Source organism: Marmota flaviventris, chromosome 10, assembly GCF_047511675.1.
Source record: "Marmota flaviventris isolate mMarFla1 chromosome 10, mMarFla1.hap1, whole genome shotgun sequence".
In the NCBI taxonomy this organism is placed as follows: domain Eukaryota; kingdom Metazoa; phylum Chordata; class Mammalia; order Rodentia; family Sciuridae; genus Marmota; species Marmota flaviventris.
Genome location: NC_092507.1, coordinates 20,504,238 through 20,518,852, shown reverse-complemented (window position 1 = coordinate 20,518,852; position 14,615 = coordinate 20,504,238). Strand labels below are relative to the sequence as shown.

Genomic DNA, 14,615 nt, shown 5'->3' with positions numbered 1-14,615 from the left:
AGCGCCTACCCCATCCCTATTTTTTGAAATTTTTAAGACAGGGTCTCCCTAAGTTGCTTAGGGCTTTGCTAAATTGCTGAGGCTGGCCTTGCAACCACCTCCTGCCTCAGCCTCCTGAGTTGCTGGGATTATAAGCGTTTGTAACTGGCCCTGGCAACACAACACTCTTTGAGATAAGGATTATTATGATCCCTGAGTCTACTTAATGCCAAATGCTCATTAATAACTACCATCTCTCATACTTTTATTTTGTTATAATATTTATTGGTATGCAACAGATGGCCCATTTTTTACTTTTGCCGGAAGTCAGAGAATTATCAAACCTGCAGTTTTTATTTTAAAGAAATGAATTGCATCATTATCATTACCCAGAAACAGGCGTTGCTCAACAAAATATGGAATCATCTTTGTATGATGGAAGTTTCCTTTATTGATTCCCTTCTGCTGGTACTGTATAGATCATATGTAGAAAATCAGCCTATTCAGAAGATTTTGCCTGTAGTGAAGTCTCTGGTACTCAAGATTTAACTGCAATATTAACTTGAAATTTAAAATGATAAACTCCTAGGTAGGTTAAAGAATCACTTTTAACTCTGGTCTTCAAAGCACAATAAACTCATCCAGATAATCAGATCACTTATCAAATGGCCTGTAAACCCATTTTGTCCCATTGTTCCAGATGTAGAACACCTATAAAAACTTGGGCAACAAATATGCCACTTATGGTAACTTTGAAATAATTATGTTATTGGAGATAGTTTCTTTTGAGAAAAGTAATAGGTGAATGGTTAGTGTTTGAAAAAATATGTAAAGGACATACAAGCTCTAGATTATAATTTCTAACCTACGGGAAACTGATGCGTCTGTTGTTAATTTTGTTGAAATACATAATTAAGAATTTGGTAATTAATGAATTCATATCCCCCTTTTCAGTCTGGTGATTCCAAATTAAGACCAGGCAGATAGGAAAAATCCTATTCCTAAACTTAATTTCAAGGAAAGAAGTAATTCTAGGGCTGGGGATATAGCTCAGTTGGTAGAGTGCTTACCTTGCATGCACAGGGCCCTGGGTTCAATCCCCAGCACCAAACAAAAGAAAACAAGTACTCCTATGGCTCCCTCCTTTAAGCACAAGGATACGATTCTTTAGAAAGAAGGAAATAGTCTCAAACATGTTCTGATTTGTAACAGAAAAGAATAACATACTTTTTATCTACAGTGATTATATGGGCCTTTGAGGTTCATGCCCATTTCAGGGATGAGGTGATATTGAAGCCATTTCTAGCTATCAATGACCTGACAAAATCTTATTTCAACTTTGCCTTTCAATTTCTCAGCTTCTTCACATGGTCCTTCCAGTATAATCCATACAGCCAAGAACCCTAAAAGTTATAATCTTACCCTTATAATTCTTTACTCCTTGGCCATGTTCCCCATTTCCAGCTAAGCTGATATTCACACTGGCCTCTGATGTAATGGGACCTTACATTTACCCAGGTCCTTATAAAGCAAAATGCTCTTTGTTTGGGCGCCAATGATGTCAGTACAGACCAGCAAACTGGAGGACAGTAATGCAGGCCTTTCACCTTTTAAAATGGAGACTGTTGAACTAACTGCCTTTGGATTTTGGTATCTCAACAAAGAGTGGACTAGAATCTAAAGACATTAGGAACATATCAGTGTCAAAAAACTTTAAAGCATCTTTGATATGACTTATGAATGATCAAATGGAGTATAATCCATTTGAAAAATTGTATGTGTAGACAATATAAGCTGGAAGCTTCATTTAATAGGGTGGTAAATGAAAAGAAGTGCACAACGTGCTGACATAAGAAAGAATGTTCATGAGAAGTTGGGTAGAAATGATCATTTCCTCAGATTTTTAGGGACTTACAAGCATGGTGGTGCATAGCTATAATCCCAGCAATTCAGGAGGCTGAGGCAAGTTCAAAGACAGATTCAGCAATTTAGCAAGGCCCTAAGCAATTAGTAAGACCCTATCTCACTTGTAAGCTGTATGACTATGGGCAGATAACTTACTATACTTCAGCTTTCTGAGCCATTAAAAAGGGAGTCGTCACATAGCTTTGTAAGTTAATAAAATAAATATAAAACATTTAGCATAGTATCTTGCCATTAGGGTTAAAATATTCCACAAATGACCATTCACATACCGAGCATCCTCTCAAGCCTTTCAATTCCTTATTAGACTGCTATTCCTGCCTCAGGCCTTTCACTGTAAAATAATGAGGCTAGTCTACATGGATAATTCAGGACTTTAGAGATGTCATGGACCAGTCAATATAATGCAATACAGGGTAGCATTTTTTTTATTTTGCCAATTAGATTTTTAAAAATGAAGTCTGCCACTTAATATCACCAGCATTTTACTTCAATAATATTAAAACACTCTGTGTGTGTGTGTATGTTGCTGGGGATTGAAACTGGGGCCTTGCACATATTGAGCTTTACCAATTTACCCCCAGCCTTTTTAAAAAGTTGGAAGACAATAGGGATGTTAGCTTAGTGGTAGAGACTTATCTAGCATGTGTGAGGACCCAGATTGGATCCCCAGAAACTTGGAGGTGGGGGTGGGTAAGGCCACCACTTCATTTTTCTCGTTTCTCCATGGACTGTTATAAACTTGATCCTTGATCATAAACCAACACTAAAGACTGTATTATTGCAAATTTATTTCTTAAACATTAGATTAGGGATATAGCTCAGTGATAGAGTGCTTGCCTAGTGTGCAGGAGACCCTAGGTTCAATACCCCCCCACACACTCACACACAAATTAGTGCTATATTGTGAATCAAATTTCATTTAGATGAGGTATTCAAATGAGCAACTCAGTTGGTTAGATCCTGGGCTAAGAATCAAAATCTTTCAACCATATCTTGGTTAAATGGAGATTCTAAAGTAATTCTATTTTGTGGTACTGAAAAGTAAAACTGAAAAAATCCTTTGAAGCTTAAGGATACATTCAATATGCTTGGAAAAGCAGAGAAGAAGCAGGTGATTCCTAGCTTATGGAACAGGATGCTAGACTGAGACATAAGTGAAGCTCTGCTCTGCACTTAGTGATCAAAAGCAAAAGTTGCATTTCCATAACTATGGTCATTTTATTTTACCTAGATTCAACTAGTTTTTCACAATCATGACTAAGTCTCTGAATAGAAAGAAAAACTGAATGCAAGAGGCTGAGTGTTTTGCTTTGCACGGACAGAATAAACTCATTTTAATGTTTTTGCCCAATGATGCAAGACAGTAAAAGTTTGGTTTGAGAGCTAGATTGTGCATTGCAGTGGGTGAACACTCCCATTTCCAGTCCTTACAGAAATCACACACACACACACACCCTCTGGGAGCATCAGTCTTATCATTTAGCAAGTTCTTGTTCTAAAACATCCCCAGATGAAGTGGCCAGAATGACATTTCTACTTTACTCGTACAAGTTTTAATTCATTTAAAGAGAGGATGCTCCTAGAACATTTCAATAAAGGAAGGTAGAATAGGCTATGAGAAGAGGAAAAGGGAGTAGAAAGGCAAACATACAATTTGTATGTTCATACTAAACCCATCATCTTTCTAATCAATTTTATAGCTGGAAAGAACTATTGAGAAATTTGGGGCCTATGGGTTAAGTGATCTGTCCAAGTAGCCTCAGTAAGTTAATGGCAGAGCTAAAATTCTACAGGTCTTTTGTAATCCAGTCTACTTTTTGACCTCCACGCCAATGGTTCTCACCATGACCACACATAAGAATTACCCGGAGCTTTAAAAAATTCCCATGCCCAAACCATTGTCCAGACTAATGGAATTAGAATCTTGGGGTGGGGAGGCTAAGGTATCAGTATTTTTTAAAGTTTTAATTAAAAGTCATAGTTAAGAACCACTGTCCCAGATCATAGTGGTTCCAAAGAGAAGAAAGGCAGAGGGAAGGAGGACTCTGTGAATAAGTTTATTAGGCCCATCTAGCAAGTCCTTTGGCACCTGCCACAAATCCTAGGCAAAGTTCATATTTGCTCACTGTGACCATCATTACAACCACCACTGATCACACAGTACTACAGAATAGAACTATGGTCACTTTATTTTACCTAGATTCAACTAGTTTTCCACAATCAAAACTTTTCCTTTTCTGGAATGTTTACAAATGATATATCCAAGTCCAACGGTAATTTGGAGCAGAAAGGCAGTGAACCAGAACTGTGCCACTGTGCCACTCCAACAGCTCTATCCTCTTTCAACTTACTTCCACCCGTGCTGGACCTTCATCAGGTCTCCAGTCTTGCAAGTCTCAATTTTTCTCATGACAGCATGTTTCTTTAGTATCTATCTCATTAGGATGTTAACTCATAAAAACTTATTACAGGCCTGGGGTTGTGGCTCAGTGGTAGAGCACTTGCCTAGCACATGCGAGGCACTAGGTTTGATCCTCAGAACCACATAAAAATAAATAAATAAAATAAAGGTATTGTATACAACTACAACTAAAAAAACATTTTAAAAAACTCACTACAAAAGCTTTTCAAATGTTTATTTGTATTAAATAGGTAGAATGGTGCAAAAGTGCAAAGAAACTTATGCATTTAGGCTCTTGTTTCCCTGCTTTTCACATTAATTTAGTACAAGAAAATTAATTAGCATTAAGGGCATCTGAAAGAAATGAACATAAATATATGTTAAGTAGCCAAATCTTTAAATTCACTAAAGGATGAACTATAATTGTTGGCCCTGTTCACATTTATGTACCTAGGCCTGTGAAAAAGGGAAGTGGACAACATATATATTACAGGACAGCAATCTTTTATTGAATCTTTTTTGTCTAAAACTATGCATGGAGTTTTATTTACTCATAAATTAGAATGAGTCTAACATCACTATACCAAACCAGTATTATTTACAAAAATGAACCTTTGGTTTATCACCAGGTTCACAGGACTAAGTTTTAAATCCACTTCAGTTTAACTTTTAAAATCTCTCTGCCATCAAATGCCCAGAAACCCTTACAGGGTAGGGGCAGCCTTTTGACAGCAAATTCATCATTCACCAGGAATGTAAAACCACAAGTGAACAACAACAACAGAAAGATTAAATCATTCCAAACAATTCCTATTTGCTTTCCAAAAGCATGCTATGTCTAATTCTCCCTTTCTTTGCAGACAGGTGGGAGAAGGACCCATAGAGTACATTAATATTGATTAAATTAACCTCTTTGAAAAGGAAGCAAGATGGCTTAGTGTATATGAGGATGAACTGCTGTGGATGACACTAGCAGATAAAGTAAACTTCAAACTCAATTAAAACACATACCCAGCAACCAGCCAGTTCAAACAGATAACTTCTCATCTTTTTTCTCATTCAATTTAAATCACAGGTATTCTCCAGTTAAATATAGTGCCAAAATTTTGCAAAACAGGTAATAAACTTCTTATAAATTCAAATTAGAATGTTAAATAATAAAAATTGCTGGCATATTGTACAGTTTCTGACAGACTCCAATATGCTGGGTCCCAGAAAGTAATTCATCTCAGTTGCTAGTAAAAAGGTAAATTTTATATATACATAAAAAGACAATATAATGAGACTGTAGTGTCGTCTGTCAAAAAGAATATGTAGAATGGAATTTTCAGTAAACGCCTGGAATGAAGGGCAATCAGAAAACAAGAGAAAGCAAGATTCATATAAGTTAATTCCTAATTTGAGAAATCAATAAATTGTATACATAAATTGATAAATACTGTCTCCATAGGTCACTAATTCCAAGGACTAGTTAGTAGTTAGTTTCTAACTAAATTATTACAGGACATTCTGGTGTATGCTCTCTTCTTGTGATCAGTTTGTTCTCGCAAGACTCCAACAAGCACTTGCTTTTGAAAACAACTCAGCAGAAGGCTCTGAGGCAGTCACACTTCATTTAGAAACTTGCCAGATAATAACTATCAAGACTCCAATAATCACTGACAGGACAAGTACCAGGATACACATCTTCTTGCGAGATTTTTTCTGAGGAAAGAAATGAAGACACTCATGAAACAAGTAAAATTTTCTATATCTAATTAGACTCCAAGAGTGCTTCATAAATTTGCCTCCTTATAATTCAAAATCAACTCTACCCATGCACAAATATGAAGAGACTTCCCCAAAATCTCTAAGTTACCACCAGTAGGCAGTAATACAGATTTTAATTGTTCCCAAATAGTTTTGCATATACCTATGCTGTTAGGCATTATTTGCAGTAAGTGATTTGTACATGTGTTTTAGTAACAGTTTTATACCTATTATAAAATTTTATGTTCATTGTATTAAAAAAAAAAAAGCAAAAAGAGAAAATCACCCATTGATAAAACCACTGACTGCATTCTTATCTCTTACATATGCATATTGTTGTCCAACATAATTGGGATCATACTGTATGATTTTGATATTTTTCTCAATGTTTATCATCAACATTTTTGTTATTATAAACTCTTCATAAACATCTCTTAATTTAAACATCATACAACATCAAGTGGGTATATATGTAATGGACACTAAAGCCATCACCTAGTTTTTATAGAGCATTCCCAGATAAAATATACCCTGAAAAGTATTTTCTGGAAAGTGACCGAAATGCTATTTATTTATTAAAAAAAAAACAAACAAAAAACGTGCAACCTAAATTGAAGGGAAATAAGAAGGACTTATTTACAATATTTGTACATTGAAATAAAGACCAAAAATTCATAAAACCAGAGTCTCAACCAATAAGTGGAAGAATTTCACTTTATAGGCATAGCTTAATAATAATTAAGCCTTATTTATTCACATATAAGTAGCTATTATAGTTGATTCTATGTCCATCTTCTATAGCCAGTATCTATGAAACCCCACTTTACCTGTACCTCTTACTATCCTAACTCAAATACATTTCAGCTGCTTAGGATATAAGATTATTCTTATTCTAGGTTCAGCTATTATGGCTAGCTTATGGGGTTAGCTTTGCAGCTAAGAGGGTTTTGTATAAATTTATTCAAGATTCGATCAGGTAAAGGAAAATACTAAAACAGAACCAGCAAAACAATTATGACTACTTGCCTCCAGCTTAAGCCTAAAGAAGAGGCTGCAGCTGTTTAATGTGTCAATGTACCCTGATGGCCTATAAAGTGTGCAATACAGAATGACCTTCTTTGGTATCTACTTTTACCTGATAGTAAGCAGCTCGCTGTAACTGATCAGTGGCTCTTTCAACATGCACCTCTGAGCTTTCCACATTGGCTTCTATGCTATCTGCAAAAAGGACAGGGGAAATTTTAGCACACTTGGATATTATGAGTCCTGGATTTGCTATCACCAGTCATGAAATCAAAAGTTACTACCTCAGTAAGAGAATAACCCTATTCTTTGGAAATAAACACTGAAGTATTTAGGGATAAGGATTTAAGAACTATGTGACTAAATGGTTCAGAAAAAAAATACATAAAAACATTCTGTGTGTGTAGCGCAGTTTTCCACTGACCAACAAAGAGCTGCTTGGTTTGTGGATGGCAATTCCAAAGTGAAAATCCAATATCCTGTTTGGATATATACACAACACAGACACATACATGTACACACACAGAGTGAGAGTACAAACAAAGTCAATGGGGCAGAATGATAACAAGATGTAAATTTGAGTAAAGGGTATAAAGGAGTTCCTTGGTTTTTTTTTTTTTTTTTTTTTTGGTGGTGCTGGGGATTGAACCCATGGCTTTGTGCATGCAAGGCAAACACTCTACCAACTGAGCTATATCCCCAGCCCAAGTTCCCTGTATTTTTAAAAACTTTTTATAAACTTAAGATTAATTTCACATAAAAAGTTTTTAAAAAGTCATGAATCCCATAATTGTGCAAGTATCTGGAGAGAAAAGCTGGGAAGCTGATAGCTATTTGTTTAAGCAAAGACTTCCCAAGAAGCTATGGCAAGTGAATAGGGCTAATTATTCACAAAGGCCTCTCTTTACCTTCCACATTTGACAATATATGAATATTACTAAGAAAATGAATTTAGTAATTTTAAAATTATAACCCCAAACTTTAGTTCTATATTTGACACATCTTACTGACTTCTTGGCACACAAATACTTTCAACTCACCTTGATATTAAAGGTATCAATAATACATACCAATCAGATCACCTTGGTCATGGATCATCATGGCCAAATCTTTAAATATCTGATTGACATCCAAAATGTCAGCCTAAGGGAGACAAAAAACAACTAACATTAAGCAACATGTTAGATGATTCCTTTCTTCTAGTTAAAGTTTTAGCTTTTTTGTTGTTTGTTTATTTTGTCTTGTTTTTGGCTGCTTTGTTTTATTTATAGTGGATTGAACCCAGTGCCTCATTCATGCTAGGCAAGTGCTCCACCACTGATCTATACTCCCAGTCCCACATGTGGTTTTTTGGTACTGGGTTTTGATCCCAGGGCCCTTTATCACTGAGCTACATGCCCAGTCCTTTTTTACTTTGAAAGTCTTGCTACACTGCTGATGTTGGCCTTGAATTTGTGATATCCCTGCCTCAGTCTCCCAAGTTACTGGGATTACAGGTGTGTATCACTGTGTCTGGCTTCCCAAATATGTTTTTAAAACTCTATAAAACATGATTTCTCTATAACAGAAAATAATCTATCACTATTTACCTAATAGCATAAAATGGAAGGCATGTAAACCCATCTGTCAAGCAATATTAGTTGAATGTGCTATATGGGAACCAGTGTGATCACCCAAGCCAAAAGGTTATAGAATAGAAGCTGGATTGCTGGGATGGATAAATTCTTGGTGTGATAGCTATAGATGGAGCCTAAATGGGGCCTTATGGCAAAAGCTTGTGAATGCCAACAAACAACAATGAGTACTGTGACTTTGGATTAGAAAATTTAAATGGTTTATATGGGATCTTGCTACCTGGTAAATGCAAGGAGGAGGGGATACTCACAGGAAGGAAGCCTATTTTCCCCCAGGACTGATTCTTTTGTTTTCTACTGCCATTTGGGCAGTTCCCTAGTGCCACTGGGGAAATAAGTACATGATAAGATAAATAAAAAGGGTGATATAGAGGAAATGACTAATGAGTGGTACAGAAAGGTGTGCAAAAGAGGAAGACTGCAGAAGAGACAGTCCTTGAGTTGTGCCTTAAAGCAAAGAAAAGGCCATATAAACAGAAAGGAAGTGAGTTAAAGAGCAAATAGTCATACCCAAACCACCCTGAATGTGCCTGATCTCATATAATCTTGGAAGCAAATAGACTAATTTGGCTATAACAAAAGGTTTGTATGCTAAGATAAGAAACAGTCGACTGACTAGGCTCGTTGGCACATGCCTGTAATCCCAGCAGTTTGGGAGGCTAAGGCAGGAAAATCACGAGTTCAAAGCCAACCTCAGCAAAAGCAATGTGCTAAGCAACTCAGTGAGACCCTGTCTCTAAATAAAATACAAAAGAGGGCTGGGGATGTGCTCAGTGGTCGAGTGCCCTTAAGTTCAGACCCTGTTCCCCCAAAAAAGAAATGACTGGATATGAAAGTTGATCCCAAGGGACTCTGTCAAATGTGAAGTGATCCCCATTCCTGACATTCATTACATTACATTCCTTTCCTTAACTCCATATGTCTCCCTCTGCTCCCTGTTCACATTTCTAACGTTAGAGAACCAAGTCAATGATTAGCAAGTGAAAAAGAGTAAAGGAGGGATTGGGGTTGTGGCTCAGTGGTAGTGCAAGTGTGAGGCACTAGGTTGGATCCTCATCACCACATAATAAACAAAATAAAGGTATTACGTCCATCTACTACTAAAAAAAAAAATTAAATAAAAAAGAATTTTTTTAAAAAAAGTAAAGGGAAAGATATAACATATTTTTGTTTGTATGTTTGCTTTTTATTAGTTCTTTTTAGTTATATATAATGTTAGGATTCATTTTGACATAATTATAAAAGAGATGTGATAGGGCTGGGGTTGTGGCTCAGTGGTAGAGCGCTCACCTAATATGTGCGAGGGCCTGGGTTCAATCCTCAGCACCACATAAAAACAAATAAATAAGATAAAGGTTTGTGTCCAACTACAACTAAAAAATAAGTATTTAAAAAAATGACACATTTGAAGAAAATAAAGTAGGCATAACTTGAGGATAAACTGTCTCATCTAAAAACAGACATTGGCCAGGCATGGTGGTACACACCTGTAATCTCAGCAGCTTGACAGACTGAGACAGGAGGATTTCAAGTTTGAGACCAGCCGTAGCAACTTAGCAAGGCCCTAAGCAACTTAGCAAGACCCTGTCTCAAAAAAAAAAAAAAAAGGGGGGGGGGGGCTGGGGTACATGTAGTAAGTGGTAAAGCATCTCTGGATTCAATCCCCAGTACCCACCCCTGCCTAAATAAATAAAATAAAACAGACACTGATGGCCCCTCAAGCAGTGGGTCTCAATTTTGGCTACATATTATAACCATCTGGGGATTATAAAATATCCAGGGCCTCATCACTAGTAATTATGATTTAGCTGGAAATGTGGCTCAAGCAGTAGGGCGCTCGCCTGGCATGCGTGCAGCCCGGGTTCAATCCTCAGCACCACATACAAACAAAGATGTTGTGTCCGCTGAAAACTAAAAAATAAATATTAAAAAATTCTCTCTCTCTCTCTCTAAAAAAAAAAAAGAAAGAAATTAAAAAACATAGGCATCACTAGTAATTATGATTTATTAGGCTGAGCCTTATAAAAATGTGGATATTTGCCCATTTTTAACCTAAAAAAGGAATTTCACGTAATTGATGGTTCAGGAGAACTCAGGCATTTAAAAAAAAAATCTTCCCCAGGTGAATCTAATATGCATAAACTGGGTTCAAAACCACTGCTATAGATGAAGGTCAAGGAGGCACTCCAAGTTTCTCCGCTATTGTTCCCACCCCAGAGATGGCAGTCATCTACATCCATGGAGAAGAAAATCAACTTATTTAAAGATATATTACTGTTTACTATGTAAAGTTCAAGATGGAGCTCAGTTATTTAAGAAAGGTCTACAGACCCCCCAACACTCCAAACCTCTACTTCATAAACTATTTCCATTTCTCTGACCCAGTGAAATAATAATATCTACAACTTGGATTTGGACTCTAGAATTAACACAAAAATGGAATAAGACTTTTGGCCTGCCTATATACTGTGCTAATCAGACTAACAAAGGGGCTCTCCATAGAGTCATGCCCAGTCTAGAGGTGGCTATTGAGATTTAGGGGTAAAGTCCTAATAAAAAAAAAATATTCGTTTGTCTTGCTCTGTTCTCTGTGTATTTCTCAAGGAGACCAGGTAAGATGTGGTATTAGAGAAAAGGATTTGGGGACTGCTAAATGCCAAGGCCAATACCATCACAGCAACTTAGTAGCAGTAGTTAAAATCCACCATGACTAAATTGTGACAGATAATGTGCAAACCACATGACTCATTTTATGCTTTTTCATAACAACTGAGAAACTTCAGGCTTAAAATCTCAAATACCTGCAGATACACTGAGTCAAAACAAAAAACATGACCTAGCTCTCACCTCCAGCTGCCGAATAGCCGTTTCCCTCTCTTTAATGAGTTCCAGATCCTGCTCAGTGATGGCTGCCTCATCCTCCTGGCTCTGCATCTGGTTCCACTCTTCATGGCTGCAGGGAGACAAGCACTCTAGATGAATCCTCCTTCTTTAGGTGTGATGAGACATACCTGCAATTCCTCTGTTGCCAGCAGAACCTATGTAAAGAATAACTGGGGCACCAACTCCTCTGTTATCACTATAAAGTCCCCAAGGACCACAAGCTTCATACCAGAGGAAAAGAGCTGGTAATACCAAGAAAACAGTCTCAGCCTCTGGGCAAAACTGAGATGAAGCAAAATTATTGGGGATGAGATTCCTTGATTTTTTCATTTAGGGATATACTCTGTAATCTTGTTAGGACTTGGTAGACAAGGAAAATAACCCAAGAGCTGAACTCAATGAATTTCTCTGACTCATCCTCTCCCAGGGCACTCTCTAAGTGCAAGCTGTATTGGTACTTTGGGTGGAGGATAGCAGGCTAAGTAACCTACCAGTGCTTCACCAATTCATTTAACAGAATCAAACCGCCTGGTTTTCAAAAATTTCCCTAAGGTTATGTTTTTGTGTTATATACCTCGTAACAGAAAACCAAAGTAAAACCAAAATTTATAATGAAATATTATAAATTCTGAAAGTATTTAGAAGAAATTATTATACTAGATACAGAACACTTTGAAAATGTAGTGATATGCATTTTTAAACAGTATGTATGAATCATACTTCATTTCCACATATTTAAAGAATGTCCTCCATGACTTGGAGATACAAACTGAATAAGTCAGGAGTCCTCCATGCCTTTAAGATGTTCATAGTGTAGTAGGGGAAATGGATACAGGATAAACATTTTTAAATTCTAATGCCATGAATACATATCTGAGATTAGCTTAGAGAAGAGACATCTTTCAGATACAAATTATCTGCTTTTTCTCTTCATGTTCCTAAAAGGATGAGTTGCCTCCTTTTCAGAGGTGAGTAAACAGAGACCTAATAACACTGGCAAACTTAAATCTGAATTAGAGATAAGATGACTGAGACCTCCTAATCTGTAGATTTGTGGGTTCATATTTATTCCCATGAGTCAAGCTTCATCCCCACAAAAGGGTATCAGGGGTTTCTTGAAATTTTTTATTCACCTTGAAATTATTCCTCCTTTAATTCAAAGATCTTAGAAAAGCCCATGTCTTCCCTTTATTTTGTACTTTTTTCTCATTATTTTGTTTTTGTTTCATTTTTGTTTGGTGGCAATGAAGATTTAACCCAAAGGCATTCCACCACTGAGCTTCAACCCCCAGATCCCAGACCCATTTTTTAAAAAGTATCTTTTTAGTTATAATGAACACAATATCTGTATTTTTATTTATTTATTTACTTTATGTGATGCTGAGGATCGAACCCAGGGCCTCATTCTAGCACTGAGCCACAACTGAGGAGTGATCCCCTTTTTTAAAAAAAAAATTCTGAGACAAGGTATTGCTAAATTGCTGAGGCTGTCCTTAAACGTGTAATCTTCCTCCCTCAGTTTCCTGAGTTGCTGGGATTATAGGCATGTGCCACCACACATGGCTTCTCATTCATTTTTTTTCTCATTCATTTTTTAAAATTTATTTTTATTTTTGTAATTGTAGATGAACAGAATGCCTTTATTTTTATGCAGTGCTAAGGATCAAACCCAGTGCTTCACACATGCTAAGCAAGTACTCTGCCACTGAGCTATAGTTGTAGCCCTTCTTTTTTTTTTTAAATCTTTATTTTTTTTTAGTTTTAGGTGGACATAATATCTTTATTTTACATTTATGTGGTTCTGAGGATCGAACCCAGTGCCCCATGCATGCTAGGCAAGCACTCTACCACTGAGCCACAACCCCAGCCCCTCTCATTCATTTAAAAAATTTTTTTTTTAGTTGTAGATGAACACAATATTTTTATTGTATTTATTTATTTATTTATGTGGTGCTGAGGATCGAACTCAGTGCCTCATACATACTAGGCAAGTGCTCTATCACTGGGCTACTACCCCAGTCCCCATTTTTTTGTTTTTTTGTTTTAGGTGGACACATATCTTTATTTTATCTTTATGTGGTGTTGAGGATCAAACCCAGTGCCTCACACGAGTGCGCTACCACTTGAGCCACATCCCCAGCCCTGTTTGTTTTTTGCTGGAAAATGTGGATTATTTTTAAAAATTTTTAAATTTGTTTTAATTAGTTATACATAACAATAGAATGCATTTATGCACTTTGATATATCATACAAAGATGGGATATAATTTCTCATTTTCCCAGCCCTCATTTTTTATATTAGGCTGAGATAGGAGGACCTCGAATTCAAAGCCAGCCTCAGCAATGGTGAGGCACTAAGCAACTCAGTGAGATCCTGTCTTTAAATAAAACATAAAATAGGGCTGGGGATGGCTCAATGGTCGAGTGCCCCTGAGTTCAATCCCTGGTACCCAAAAAATAAGTAAATAAATACATAGACAGACAGGAACAGTGGCATATGCCTGTAATCCCAGCTACTCAGGAAACTGAGACAGGACGATGGCAAATTGGGAGGCTTCAGAAACTTAGTGAGTCCCTGTCTCAAAACCAAAAATAACAAGGGCTGGGGATGTAACTCAGTAGTAGACCACCCTGAGGTTCAATTCCCTAGTACCATAGAAAGAATTTAATAGATAGACATACAGACAGATTAGATAAATAGGGACTCCCATCAACTATACATCAGGTTGGATAAATAATTCTTTACCTGTCAAATGAAACAAGCTGCTCCTCTCTTTGTCTCTCTTCTGCCTAGAAAGCAGATGGCATTATTATTGCTGTCATCCAGAAACATGTCACAGACACATAAAACAAGGGTTTGCTTAGTTATAGTATAAAGAATTAACATCCCTGGCTCCAACAGGATCTGTAAGATGACAAGAGGATGCTGGCAATCTGTCTCAACTAAGAAATGAGTGTGAAGTAGCTAAAAGCAAATCAGCATTTCAGCTGGGGCCCAGAACAGAAACCATACTAAAGAGG

General features: G+C 36.8%; 1 protein-coding gene across 7 annotated transcripts in view; it reads right to left on the bottom strand.

The window, feature by feature from the left end:
- Ppp1r8 (protein phosphatase 1 regulatory subunit 8) overlaps positions 1-14,615 on the bottom strand; it is a 63,493-nt gene that overhangs the window by 22,570 nt on the left and 26,308 nt on the right. For 6 of the 7 annotated variants that reach the window (XM_027937092.2, XM_027937094.2, XM_071617525.1 and 3 more), the window contains 5 exons: positions 14,341-14,384; positions 11,560-11,665; positions 8,149-8,221; positions 7,191-7,273; positions 5,934-6,010 (listed from right to left, as the gene is read on the bottom strand). In XM_027937092.2, the coding sequence (XP_027792893.1) occupies positions 5,934-6,010; positions 7,191-7,273; positions 8,149-8,221; positions 11,560-11,665; positions 14,341-14,384 (383 nt within the window). The remainder of the gene's footprint in view (positions 1-5,933; positions 6,011-7,190; positions 7,274-8,148; positions 8,222-11,559; positions 11,666-14,340; positions 14,385-14,615) is intronic. The other variant, XM_071617523.1, reaches the window with a different exon arrangement.